The sequence below is a fragment of the Bufo bufo genome, chromosome 6, assembly GCF_905171765.1.
Source record: "Bufo bufo chromosome 6, aBufBuf1.1, whole genome shotgun sequence".
Taxonomy (NCBI): Eukaryota; Metazoa; Chordata; class Amphibia; order Anura; family Bufonidae; genus Bufo; species Bufo bufo.
In genome coordinates this window covers 135,554,865-135,569,567 of record NC_053394.1, presented here as the reverse complement: position 1 = coordinate 135,569,567, position 14,703 = coordinate 135,554,865, and the positions used below count along the sequence as shown (strand labels likewise).

General features: G+C 47.2%; 1 protein-coding gene across 2 annotated transcripts in view; it reads right to left on the bottom strand.

Moving 5' to 3' along the window:
• Positions 1 to 5,313: 5,313 nt before the first annotated feature.
• HCK (HCK proto-oncogene, Src family tyrosine kinase) overlaps positions 5,314 to 14,703 on the bottom strand; it is a 43,001-nt gene continuing 33,611 nt past the window's right edge. For both annotated transcript variants that reach the window (XM_040435109.1, XM_040435108.1), the window contains 7 exons: positions 14,410 to 14,513; positions 13,334 to 13,483; positions 8,693 to 8,845; positions 7,629 to 7,888; positions 7,394 to 7,547; positions 6,708 to 6,839; positions 5,314 to 6,573 (listed from right to left, as the gene is read on the bottom strand). In XM_040435109.1, coding sequence (XP_040291043.1) covers positions 6,371 to 6,573; positions 6,708 to 6,839; positions 7,394 to 7,547; positions 7,629 to 7,888; positions 8,693 to 8,845; positions 13,334 to 13,483; positions 14,410 to 14,513 — 1,156 coding nt within the window. In that variant the 3' untranslated portion in view covers positions 5,314 to 6,370. The remainder of the gene's footprint in view (positions 6,574 to 6,707; positions 6,840 to 7,393; positions 7,548 to 7,628; positions 7,889 to 8,692; positions 8,846 to 13,333; positions 13,484 to 14,409; positions 14,514 to 14,703) is intronic.

The window sequence follows — 14,703 nt, the reverse complement described above, 5'->3', positions numbered from 1 at the left end:
TGGGTACAGATCCAACAATCTCTCAGAGTTTCAGTTTCATTCAACCCCTGGACTAGAATTTTTATTGTGCCGTATCAGTGAATTGTCCCATTCATCAACATTGCGGATATGCCTACAGTCAAAGTCATGATAAGTAGGTGGACCCTCATGGCTTATTGTTCCAGGGTCATCAGGACAGCCTTTACTCTTTTACAATGTGAGGAGTGGATCCGGGTAGGTCTCCCTTCGAGTTTCACAGAGGTCGGGGTAGTCATCAACACCTGGTAAGGGCCCTCGTATCGTGGTTCGACTGTGTTTCTGACGTGTTTCTTGACCACCACCCACTCTCCAGGTTTGAGAGTGTGGCTTCCCTCTAGGGAGTCAGGATCTGGAATGGAAGAGAAAACTTGTGCACGTATGTTAGACAATTGTTTGCTCAAGGCTATCACATATTTTGCAACAGATTCATAATGCATTTGCAATTGCTGTGGGAAGTACTGCCCCATCCTAGGCCCTGTCCCAAACTAAATTTCATATGGAGTCAGTTTGTGTGGAGGCCTAGGGGTGTGTCTAACTGAAAATAGTGCTATTGGCAGGCATTGTACCCAACTGAGCCCTGTCTCCCTAGTCATTTTCAGCATCTTGGACTTCAGTACCCCGTTCAGTCTTTCGACTTTGTCGCTGCTTTGGGGTATGTAGGGCGTGTGATAGGCTAAGTGTGACCCTACCATCTTCCAGACTTCTTGGGTTAAGCTAGCAGTGAATGCTGGGCCCTGATCACTTTCAATGACCTCAGGTACCCCGAACCTACATACCTGCATTAGTTTCTAAGCAGTTGTTGTGGCTGTCTGATTTTGGACGGGGTAGGCTTCTGGCCACCCAGAGAACAAGTCTACCACTACTAGCACATATTGAAACCCTTGGCACATTGGCATCTGGATGTGATCAATTTGAATCCGTTGGAACGGGTACTGGGCTTTGGGGAGACATTTGGTTGGTGTAGGCATAGTTCTTCCCGGGTTGCACTGCGCACAGATGAGGCAAGACTGAGTATGCCTCACCAGGACAGGGGTTATCCCTGGGGTCACCCATGTTTTGTCAATTAGTTCTTTCATGATGGTCTTAGATTGGTGGATGGGCCCATGAGCTATTGAAGCTATTAGAGTATAGAAATCTTTGGGCAGACATACTCTCTTTTCTTGGGTCCACAATCCAGATTCTCTCTCTTCTTGGGCTGACTCAGCCAATCCAATTTTTCTTGTGGCGTGGCCTGCTTCTGTAACTGGACTAGCAGGTCCCAGGAGACCTCTTTTGGTTTCTGTGTTGGGTCTGTTGTGGACTCTGTTGCCATCAAGACTTGTGAAGTCTGTTCTTCTTCCTCTTTCACTGCTGCTTGCTTTGCTGCTTGATCAGCTAGGGCATTTCCTCAGGCTTCAGGGGTGTCAGCTCGAGTATGAGCCTTTACCTTAATCACTGCCACTTGGGTGGGCAGGAGTACTGCTTCCATTAGAGCCGCTACTGCTGAAGCATTCTTGATTTCTGATTCCTGCGGCCGTGATGTAATCCCGGGCCTTCCATATTACTCCAAAGTCATGAACTACTCCAAAGGCATATCTAGAGTCAGTGTAAATGTTGGCAGTTGAGTCTTTTGCCATGAGGCAGGCTACAGTGAGGGCAATGAGTACAGCCTCCTGTGCTGACTGGTCTGGGTGCAATTGTCATGCACACAGCACCTCATGCTCACTAGTGACTGCCATGCCTGTATGGAACTTCCCCTTGTCATCGGCGTACCTTGAGCCGTCCACAAAGAGAGTCCATTGTGGATTCAGTAATGGAGTGTCCTGAATTGATGGTGGCGTTCCTACTTCAGCCTCCATCATTGTGAGGCAGTCATGTTCCGGTTCAGCATAAATTGAGTCAGAGGAACCCCATAGTTCTTATTCTTAAAGATCCTCTTCAGCCTGTAGATCAATAAAATCTTCAGATTCTCCAGTATACTCCCCCTTGGAAGAGGGAGAAGAGCAGCAGGATTGAGGATGTGACATATTTGAATAGTGACATTATCAGGTAGGAGCAGGCAACCTTGCAACCGTAGGTGACGTTGATTAGTCAGATACCTAGGTTGTGTTTGTTGGAGAATGGAAGAAATGTCATGTGGTGCTAGGATAGTGAGGGGGTGGCCTAGTACCATATCAGACATGGTGTCCATCAGGACACTGGCTGCAAGTACAGCTCTGACACAGGAAGGGGCTGTCCTGGCTACTGGGTCCAGTCTCTTTGTATGGTACGACTTTGGTGTCCTTCAGGGTCACAGTGACTGGTGGGACATTGAGGCGTCCGATATCCTGGGGTCCTTTGGCCCAGAGAGTATCGGCAATGAGGTGCAAAATGGTTTGCAGTGAATCCCCTTGCTCATATGAATCAGTGCTGAATTTTATTGTCAGTTGTGAGCGTCACATAACTTGAGCGAAAAGCACAAAGAAGCGAGACAGTGTCTTATCAGAAAGAGGATCTTAAACTTAGAACAGCAGAAACTAGCATTTCTGAGAAAAGAAAAGGTGGGGGTCAACAGCTCCCCCGCAGCTGGGCGTAGCTGTCCTGCAGTGTGGTGGAATGATCTGCAAATTTTGCTTTTGCCCCTTTATGTAGTTGCTCTATAAAGTATTCCCCAGACTCATGATCCCAGGGGTCAAAGTTCTGACCCCTCAGCTCAGGAATAGGAATGTGGTCCATTATCAATGAGGAGTCTTCACCGGTCTTATTCTCCACTACACTTTGCAAATCAGACCACGTACATCCATATGCTTGGTGCACTTGAGACAATTTCCTGTAAAATGGCATTGGGTGAGTAGTAGGATCAGGCAGTAAGTTCACTGTAGTAAATAACTGTTGTGGAGTAAAATACACATATTTGGGCAGGCCCTGGGGACGTGTTAGTGCCATTGCTTCCCTAAGGGTTTCGTAATTGCCCCTCTCTAGATCTTGCATGTTTCTTTGCAATGCAGTAATCTGAGACTAGAGGGCGGTGTTTGGGTTCTGTGCAGCAGGACTACCCTCGTTCCATGGTGCCAATTGGGGAAGGGTGGGAGTCCTTGTGCCCGACACAGATTCTACCGCCTCGTCAGACTGCGTTTGATCGGGCTCTTCTGTCTGACCTCCCACCATTATGGGTGTGGGGGTCATGATCTGACGGGGAGTCATAAAAGTGCCATCTGGGTTTATAGAGATCACCAGGACACTAGGGGTGACGGAGGGATCCGGGTCAAAGGATATAAAAAGGTCCAGCCATGGGCGTTGACTGTGGAAAAGATGGCGCCGTAGCGGGGACTGATGAGACGTGCTGGGGAACTACAGAGGTTATGTGGGCGTAAAGCACCACAGGCTAGGCCTGTATTACTGGAGGTGGAATTCTGTTGACCGCACACTTTACAAGTCCAGCCTTTTTCCTGTCTGACGGCGCCATCATAGGGTGGTGGCTGCTCGCGCCCAGTTAGTATAGCGGGTTTACAGTAGTATCTCCGGCTGCTTTCATCATAATTTAGTTCTCCCCCTGTCTTTTCAAATTCCGTACTACAGTCCAACCACACACGGACAGTATCTATTAACTTTTCATCCTCCAACTTCCCTCTTTTCTCATTCAACAACGTCTGCCACATAGCAGGGCAGTGTGCCACCTTTTGGTATGTTATACAGATGTAGCAGGGTTAGCACTCAAACTCTTAACTCAAACTTCTTAAATCATTGTGTTATCTTGAAACAAAAGCCATTGAAAATTGAAGGTTTGCTTAGTTTAGATAACACATCTCAGAAATATCAGAAAGCATCAGTGTTAACTCTTCTACATTGGCACATTTTTTCTAAGTTGCTTAAACATTTAACATGGCGTTTGCCTCTCCGGTCCGCCACTTACTGTTCTGGTGAACAGTAGCCCTTCGGGACACTTTTCTCATTTCCCATCTTCTGGATCCTTCACCTTGTTCTGGACAACACAGAAACCCGATATAACACGTTGAGCCTAATGTCCCACACACTCTGGGTAGACACTGGCTGGTCTCCTCCCTTCTGTCGTCTCTCGGTCACAACACCGGTGTGACCGATTGACACAGGCACTTTAGAAGACCTTTGGGTTTCTATCAGTCTGTGTTTCCATTACAAAGGGAACAATAAACCACAATACATCAAGGAAGAACCCCGTACTGTCCCATCGTCTCTCGCACCTACTGGAGCCGTCTAAAGACCTCTGTATAGAGTAATCACTGGACTTGATGACCTTTGAGTCCCGGTCAAGCACACTCTGGGCTACCGCGGACCGCTCTCCCTCTTCTGTGATCGTCCCCTTTTTGGAGATTTGAGTCAGACGCCGGGCTGCACTCCAAAACAGGCTAATAGGAGAACTCAGTGTCTCAGTCAGTGATACTTGTCAACAGAGTCTTCACAACTTATAAACACAACACAGTACATCAAGACTTTAAAACACATGGGGTTCTTACTTTCATGCCCTCGAGGACATCCCAAGCTGACATGGCACCCCTCCCTCAGACAGGCACGGATGGACTACACCAAGGGCCACATGGAGGTAAGATAAGACAGTTTTCTTACCTCTTATAACGGGCCTGCAGTCCCAGTGTTCGTTAATGAGGTACTCCTTGTCTGATCTCTGGGGGTGCTGGATCAGGGGATCCTATCTTCGAGCCCCACGTTGGGCGCCAACTGTTTTGGATCTGGTCAAACTGCCAGTTCGGTTGATGTACTGCTCCAAATTAGTTAATGTACGTGCACGGAGAGATCAAACTGAGACACACAGCTGGGGGTCAAAACAGGATCTCTGCTTTATTGTAGATTACAGCAGATTATATAGAACAGGAAGAAGCGGGGGAGGTAAGGTGGCGTGTATCTTTTCTATTGGCTATAAACTCTGTATAAATGAACAGAAACCATCCTGAGGCACATAATAAAGCAGAAAGCAAGATTCTTGTTATAGGCGTTGGCTGGGTGCCTGGCCGCCATTTTAACTACAGTATAGTTATCAACAAGCAAGTATATCTTTTGTATCAATAGTCCATAACATTATGTAGTCACTGTATAGAGGTATTATGTAGTAACTGTACAGATGTATTATGTGGCCACTGTATAAAAGTATTAGGTAGTCACTATGTAGAGGTATTGTGTAGTTTAGAGGTATTATGTGGCCACTGTTTAATATTATTATATGGCCGTTTGAGTGCAGTGTATTAATGGGGTGATGGATTTTGGCTTTGGTATAGTTGGGGATACACACAGACTGGCATTTACTGCATAGGAGATGATGAAAGAATACACATGGTTAAACGGTTGTACATTTATATATTTTATTCCCTACAGTAGGGAAGATATAATAAACTGATTAAAAAAGACTCAATTAGATGAATACAATGTGAAAGTGATGAAGTGCTGCAATGAACATAGTGCTGGCCAAAACTCTCCAATATACACAGAGCTGGGATAGAAAGTGGCGTTTGCACAAAGCTGGAGCAATAACACTAGTATACTCAGTGCTGAGTGACAGTCTCCTGTATACACTGTGCAGGTCTCCAGTGTAATCAGTACTGGTGAAAATATCCCATGTATTCAGTGGTGTATCAAAGTGTTCTGGGTTCTCAATACTTGCACAGCGTCTTCACTGTTCGCTCACAGTCTCCTGTGTACACCCGGATAGTTCAGAGTCTCCATTGTGTACTAGCTCAGTCTCCATTGTACACAGTTCTCACTCAGTCCCATATGTACACTCTGCTGGTTCAGAGTCTTCAATGTCCTCAGTGCTCACTCAGAATCCTCTGTGTACACTCTGCTGATACAGAGTCTTTAGTGTACGGAGCTGTTCAATATCCAGCGTACACAGCGCTGGCTCAGAGTTTCCAGTTTACACAGTGCTTACTCAGTCTTTCATATACTTGGTACTGGTTCACTCTCCAGTCTACACAGCGCTGGTTCAATCTGCAGTGTATACGGTGCTGGCTTAGTCTGCAGTATACACAATATAATCACAGCAGGACAGTATATACAGTGCTGGTTAGTTCTGCGCTTGTTACAGCACCAACTACAGGCTGAGCTGGATGCTACACCTACGCAATAAAATAAAATAAAAAAATCACAGCTTGTGCCATAAATGTTAAAGAAATAGGAAAATATTAAATTTGCTACTTTCTATAACTATTAAAATAACAAGTTGCAGACATGATTGATCTGCCATCTTATTGGTAATGAAGTACACAGGGCAATGTAGAAGTGTTAGGAGGCGGTAACCTGAAATAGGTGGGCAACAACAGTACATTGCTCAACTGATGACTTGCAATGATGCGGTTGTGTGTCAGATCTAGATCGGCAGTGGCATTAGCGCATGTCCTGACAATCCTTATGGCTGCTGCTGGTACTGGCTTTCCGTGGCAGTGAAGAAATCCTCCAGGACACCTTGCAGGTATTCAAAAGTTGGTCGCTGCTCTGGACTTTGTTGCCAGCATTGTAGCATGATGTTATAGAGAGCCTGAGGGCAGTTGGTTGGGCACGGCATGCGATACCCCCGCTCCAGAGCAGTAATTACCTCCAGATTGGACATTCCTGGAAGAAAAACAAGTCATGCACATTAGCACATCTCCTGTGAGCCCTACAGTATGTAGCACATACTTATGAATTTTACAGTCCACAAAATGCCCACTTCCACTAAGCATGCCTGCAAAACCTGATGCTCTCACCTGGATACGGGGTCCTTCCGTATGTGACAATTTCGGTCATTAGAATGCCAAATGACCAGACGTCAGATTTGATGGTGAATGAGCCATAGTTTGCTGCCTCGGGAGCTGTCCATTTAATGGGAAACTTGGCTCCTGGGGGGAGGAGGGGGAATAGGTAAAAATTATAGTTTTATTTGCTTAGGTGCTGCCTGATGATGCCAGCCACATTGCCCCTTTCCAGTGCTCACCCTCACCAAAACAGTGTCCACCTTACAATGCCAGTGATGGTACCCTCAAACAGTACCACTATGCTCTTATTACATTACCATCTACTGTCCCCAAAACAATTATCCCCCTTAAAATACCAGCCACGGTGCCCTTTTTACACTGCCAACCACTGTATGCCAAGTTGTGTCTTCAAAGTCATGCAACTGTGTTGGATATGCACTGCAGCTAGGACCATGGTGTGACCACCAGGTGCTCCACAAAGAAAAAAACTAATGTTAGTAGTGCAGAGTGATCTGCTATACTGTTAGCTATTAATGGGGACTCACAGTACCCCCATTTGAATTTGCTGTACATTATCTGAAACTATAATCCCATGGCAGATCATGTACCCCTCCTCTGAATTCTAGCACAATGGCCAGCTTAGCAGGTACTGCCATCGATGATAGCTCTGCATGCCCCATTACTGTGCCGATATTTACCCTCTCGTGCTGTATACTCGCTGTCCTCGATCACCCGCGCTAAACCAAAGTCTGCGATTTTACACGCCATAGCTGTAGACACTAGGCAGTTGGCGGCTCTCAGATCCCGGTGGATGTAATTCTTCTGTTCAATGAACCACATTCCCTCTGCAATCTGTGTGCAAAAATGAGAATATAACCTACAGTGAGACACGGTCTGAGAGAAGACCAGACGGACTGGGGCTATGAGCCTCACCTGAGCAGAAAAGTCGATAAGCTGCGGCATCGACAGGTAATTCCCTTCCTGACTCTTGAGGAAGTCTAGAAGGCTGCCTTTCTCCATGTACTCAGTAATTATATATATGGGCTCTTCTTGAGTCACTACAGCATGAAGGCGAACAAGGCGGTCATGCTGCAAAGTCTTCATCAAGTTGGCTTCTTCAAGAAAAGCCTCAGGGGACATAGTGCCCGGCTTCATGGTTTTCACGGCAACTTGGGTATGCCCATTGTATGTTGCTGCGGGTGAAACATGGCACAAAGATGAGTGTATAGCTGACAACATTATAGAAGCAATCTCCAGGACCTGCTATCTGGGGTAAGCCTTCATGTGTGATACGATCTGCTGAGTTGTGTATGTAAGCATATCATGCGGAATACTGTCTGCCGAGCTGCTGTATCTAAGCCTTTTGTGCCTATTACTGTCTGTTGAGCCACTGTATTTATTCTTATCATGTATGATATGGTCTTCAGAGCTGGTGTATCTGAACCCAAAATGTGTCATATTGTCTCATAATGGCAGCAATCTAGATTGTGAGAGCCACTGGGGACAGCTAGTAATGATAATGTCTGCAAAGCATTGCGGAATATATCACCGCCATATAAGTAGATAAATAATATCTGCTAAGCCTGCTATGTGTGATACAGTCTGCTGAGCCATGTATCTAAGCTTTTCACCTGTGATGCTATTAGCTGAGCTACCATATTTTAATCCTAGCATGTGTGATACTGCCTGCTGTATCTAATCTTGTTATGCCTATTATGTGTGATGCTGCCTACTGAATGTCTATATCTAAGCCTATCATGTGTGATACTGTCCCTTAAGGCTGGTGTATCTAAGTCTATCCATCTTCTGAGCTAGTGCATCTAAGCCTATCGTGCCTCATAATGGTGTACTGAGCCACTGTCCTCAGAGCTGTGTATCTAAGCCCATCATGTGTGATACTGTCTGATCAACCGCTGCATCTAATCCATGTATGATACTGTCTGCTACACCGGTGTATCTAAGCCTATCATGTGTGGTACTGTCTGCAGAGCACTTACCCAGCCAAACATCTCCAAACTGTCCAGCTCCAAGCTTCTTCTCCAATTTCAGTGATTCCCTAGAGACTTCCCAGGCATCCTTCTCCCACGGTTTCTGTGGACGAGCCGTCTTACAAGCAGTGGTGAGATACTGGCACAACCCGTCCATATTACCTTAGAGCAGAAATAATCAGACACAAAGTCGGAACCTTCTGTCACCTAGCTAATAAGTTTATATATCTAAAATAATACAAATCTCTAATATGTACAACTCATTGAATTAATTATTACTTTGCAATAGATTTTGTGTTTCAATTCCCCACCATTTTAAAGGGAACCTGTCAACTGCTCAGTGAGGGCAGCACAGTACAGCGACAGACGCAAAGATTTCAGAGGTCCGTCACGGCTGTGATGGCAGTCAGTACTGACCTGCCAAAGACCGCACCAGCGCTGCAAGGGAGATGAGTCCGATGCTGCCCCCCCTCATCTCTGGACGATTAGTGACAGTTTTCTTTTCCATTGTCCATAGTAAAGAAATCTGTCAATCATTATCCGTAGATGGGAGAGGACAGGGACAGTGAGCAGCATTGGACTCAGCTCCCTCGCAGTGCTAGCGTGCTCTGCAGGCTTCAGCGGGTTAGTACTCTAAAAGTACTGTTTGCCATCACAGTAGTGACAGACCGCTAAAATCAGTAGGTCTGTCACTACATTGTGCAGCATAGTGTAGCTGACAGGTTCCCTTTTATAAACTGCTGCTTGCTGTTAGTTAATGGCAGCACGTTTGTTTACATTTGGAGTCTAAAAACCTGTCCTGATCAGGCGCTGCTACACAAGTACAGGCCTTGACAGGTGCTGCTCACACAGGTTTAGGGCTTGTCGGGCCCTGCTCACACAGGTTTAGGGTCTGTCGGGCCCTGCTCACACAGGTTTAGGGTCTGTCGGGCCCTGCTCACACAGGTTTAGGGTCTGTCGGGCCCTGCTTACACAGGTTTAGGGTCTGTCGGGCCCTGCTTACACAGGTACAGGGCTTGTCAGGCGCTGCTACACAAGTACAGGCCTTGTCAGGTGCTGCTCACACAGGTTTAGGGCTTGTCGGGCCCTGCTCACACAGGTTTAGGGTGTGTCGGGCCCCGCTCACACAGGTACAGGCCTTGTCAGGAACTGCTTACACAGGTACGGGCCTTGTCAAGCGCTGCTCACACAGGTACAGGCCTTGTCAGGCGCTGTTCACACAGGTACAGGGATTGTCAGACACTGCTCACACAGGTACAGGGATTGTCAGACAGTGCTCACACAGGTACAGGGATTGTCAGACAGTGCTCACACAGGTACAGGGATTGTCAGACAGTGCTCACACAGGTACAGGGATTGTCAGACACTGCTCACACAGGTACAGGGATTGTCAGACAGTGCTCACACAGGTACAGGGATTGTCAGACACTGCTCACACAGGTACAGGGATTGTCAGGCAGTGCTCACACAGGTACAGGGATTGTCAGACAGTGCTCACACAGGTACAGGGATTGTCAGACACTGCTCACACAGGTACAGGGATTGTCAGACACTGCTCACACAGGTACAGGGATTGTCAGACACTGCTCACACAGGTACAGGGATTGTCAGACAGTGCTCACACAGGTACAGGGATTGTCAGACACTGCTCACACAGGTACAGGGATTGTCAGACAGTGCTCACACAGGTACAGGGATTGTCAGACAGTGCTCACACAGGTACAGGGATTGTCAGACAGTGCTCACACAGGTACAGGGATTGTCAGACACTGCTCACACAGGTACAGGGATTGTCAGACACTGCTCACACAGGTACAGGGATTGTCAGACACTGCTCACACAGGTACAGGGATTGTCAGACACTGCTCACACAGGTACAGGGATTGTCAGACACTGCTCACACAGGTACAGGGATTGTCAGACACTGCTCACACAGGTACAGGGATTGTCAGACAGTGCTCACACAGGTACAGGGATTGTCAGACAGTGCTCACACAGGTACAGGGATTGTCAGACACTGCTCACACAGGTACAGGGATTGTCAGACAGTGCTCACACAGGTACAGGGATTGTCAGACACTGCTCACACAGGTACAGGGATTGTCAGACACTGCTCACACAGGTACAGGGATTGTCAGACAGTGCTCACACAGGTACAGGGATTGTCAGACAGTGCTCACACAGGTACAGGGATTGTCAGACACTGCTCACACAGGTACAGGGATTGTCAGACAGTGCTCACACAGGTACAGGGATTGTCAGACAGTGCTCACACAGGTACAGGGATTGTCAGACACTGCTCACACAGGTACAGGGATTGTCAGACAGTGCTCACACAGGTACAGGGATTGTCAGACACTGCTCACACAGGTACAGGGATTGTCAGACAGTGCTCACACAGGTACAGGGATTGTCAGACAGTGCTCACACAGGTACAGGGATTGTCAGACACTGCTCACACAGGTACAGGGATTGTCAGACAGTGCTCACACAGGTACAGGGATTGTCAGACACTGCTCACACAGGTTCAGGGATTGTCAGACACTGCTCACACAGGTACAGGGATTGTCAGACACTGCTCACACAGGTACAGGGATTGTCAGACAGTGCTCACACAGGTACAGGGATTGTCAGACACTGCTCACACAGGTACAGGGATTGTCAGGCAGTGGTCACACAGGTACAGGGATTGTCAGACACTGCTCACACAGGTACAGGGATTGTCAGGCAGTGGTCACACAGGTACAGGGATTGTCAGACACTGCTCACACAGGTACAGGGATTGTCAGGCAGTGGTCACACAGGTACAGGGATTGTCAGACACTGCTCACACAGGTACAGGGATTGTCAGACAGTGCTCACACAGGTACAGGGATTGTCAGACACTGCTCACACAGGTACAGGGATTGTCAGACAGTGCTCACACAGGTACAGGGATTGTCAGACAGTGCTCACACAGGTACAGGGATTGTCAGACACTGCTCACACAGGTACAGGGATTGTCAGACACTGCTCACACAGGTACAGGGATTGTCAGGCAGTGGTCACACAGGTACAGGGATTGTCAGACACTGCTCACACAGGTACAGGGATTGTCAGACAGTGCTCACACAGGTACAGGGATTGTCAGACAGTGCTCACACAGGTACAGGGATTGTCAGACAGTGCTCACACAGGTACAGGGATTGTCAGACACTGCTCACACAGGTACAGGGATTGTCAGGCAGTGGTCACACAGGTACAGGGATTGTCAGACAGTGCTCACACAGGTACAGGGATTGTCAGACAGTGCTCACACAGGTACAGGGATTGTCAGGCAGTGGTCACACAGGTACAGGGATTGTCAGGCAGTGGTCACACAGGTACAGGGATTGTCAGGCAGTGGTCACACAGGTACAGGGATTGTCAGACAGTGCTCACACAGGTACAGGGATTGTCAGACACTGCTCACACAGGTACAGGGATTGTCAGGCAGTGGTCACACAGGTACAGGGATTGTCAGACACTGCTCACACAGGTACAGGGATTGTCAGGCAGTGGTCACACAGGTACAGGGATTGTCAGACACTGCTCACACAGGTACAGGGATTGTCAGGCAGTGGTCACACAGGTACAGGGATTGTCAGACAGTGCTCACACAGGTACAGGGATTGTCAGACACTGCTCACACAGGTACAGGGATTGTCAGGCAGTGGTCACACAGGTACAGGGATTGTCAGACACTGCTCACACAGGTACAGGGATTGTCAGGCAGTGCTCACACAGGTACAGGGATTGTCAGACACTGCTCACACAGGTACAGGGATTGTCAGACACTGCTCACACAGGTACAGGGATTGTCAGACACTGCTCACACAGGTACAGGGATTGTCAGGCAGTGGTCACACAGGTACAGGGATTGTCAGACACTGCTCACACAGGTACAGGGATTGTCAGACACTGCTCACACAGGTACAGGGATTGTCAGGCAGTGGTCACACAGGTACAGGGATTGTCAGGCAGTGCTCACACAGGTACAGGGATTGTCAGACAGTGCTCACACAGGTACAGGGATTGTCAGGCAGTGGTCACACAGGTACAGGGATTGTCAGACACTGCTCACACAGGTACAGGGATTGTCAGACACTGCTCACACAGGTACAGGGATTGTCAGACAGTGCTCACACAGGTACAGGGATTGTCAGACAGTGCTCACACAGGTACAGGGCTTGTCAGGCAGTGGTCACACAGGTACAGGGATTGTCAGACACTGCTCACACAGGTACAGGGATTGTCAGACAGTGCTCACACAGGTACAGGCCTTGTCAGGCAGTGCTCACACAGGTACAGGGATTGTCAGACAGTGCTCACACAGGTACAGGGATTGTCAGACAGTGCTCACACAGGTACAGGCCTTGTCAGACAGTGCTCACACAGGTACAGGGATTGTCACACACTGCTCACACAGGTACAGGGATTGTCAGACACTGCTCACACAGGTACAAGCCTTGTTACAGTGGACCAATTTTTCTTGTAACAAGCCCTGCAGCTCTGTGAGTAGTGCATGACTAGGACAGGGTTTCAGCCTTTAAATGTAATCAATTATTGTTTCCATTCAATATTGGAAAGAACTGACTTGGGCACTCTTTAACTAAACCTTGCTTGGCTCACTTTTATAGTAGCTGACCAGGTCCTGCAGAGAGTTGAAAGTTTTCCGGGGAGAGACATAGAATCCTCCATTATCCAGAGTACGGATCTTGTAATGTTTCACCATGTTCCCAGACTGAGCGTTGTGGTCTCTAACCGAAAGTGAGTAACAGCCTAGAAAAACATATCAGTAGAGATGCTTAGACATCTGGAAAATAACTCCAAGGCAATTCTAAATAAGACTGCAATGCCCTCTAGTGTTTTGATAAAGATGCAAATCCATGAAATTGCTTATTTCTGGAACTCACATGCTCCGCATTAAATAGAATTTTGTATTTAAGCTTCTGATATCATGAAACCCAATACGCTGTGAGCAATCAAGATAACTATTACATTCTGGGGATTACAGTTAGTTTCCATATGCACGATTTGTCTTACTATTAGCAAGGGAAATAGAAATGCACCCTCTTTAGTATCTCACAAAATGCACCAGAGCAGAGCAAGTTGTATAAACACACTAGGCCAGCAGATGGCAGCAATGAGATGTTGAAGCCTGCAGCCTGAGAGTTGAAGGGACAGTAAATGCAGCTTTAGCTGTGACTGGAGTATTAGACATCATGATGCTCATAATAATGAAAACAAGTAGTGTGGACTTTAGGGTTACATGGAAACTTTGGTTGTGCGACAGCATTGCAGTCTATGATGAAGTCCTGTGTGACCTGTGACCAAAAATCCAACATTATTGGATTTAACTTTTCCACAATAGTTGTCTTGCTGCTGCGGGAGGTTGCAGTTCACTGTTGCATTAGATAGTTTTAACCCTATCTCTTTAGCTCACAATCACTTATATGTAGTAAGTTTTTTAAACTAAGATAGTAAAAGTTAGGTTTTAATATCTGGGACAAGTGTGGTTATTAGACTAAACAGGCTTTATTTTGGAGGTTGCAGTTCACAACACAACCCCAGTATTACATGTGCTGTCACAACGCGACGTTGTGATTTTGTTGCCACAGGACAACTTTTTTGAGTAGCTCTAACCTTAGTTTTGTGGGTTTACATAAAGAACTCCCCTTGTATATGAGGTCTGCACACACACTCACCTTTCATGGTCTCACTGTCCCGTATCATGAACGCTCCGGCCTGGTTCTCGGGGGACAGCAGCTGCCGCTCAGCTTCTTTCCTGCCAACGCCCTTGAAATACCATCTGCAGAAATAAGACGATTAGTGGAATTCACCATTTTCCAAATGTAAGTTTGAAGACTTGCTAAAATTCAGGGCGGTTTATTAGAGTTCTGTACTGTCAAGGCCACCAAAACTTTATTTTCATATTATCCTACTGCCGTAGCCTTCTAACAATCTGCCTTTCCAAAGGCCACAGAGACCTATCTGATTGT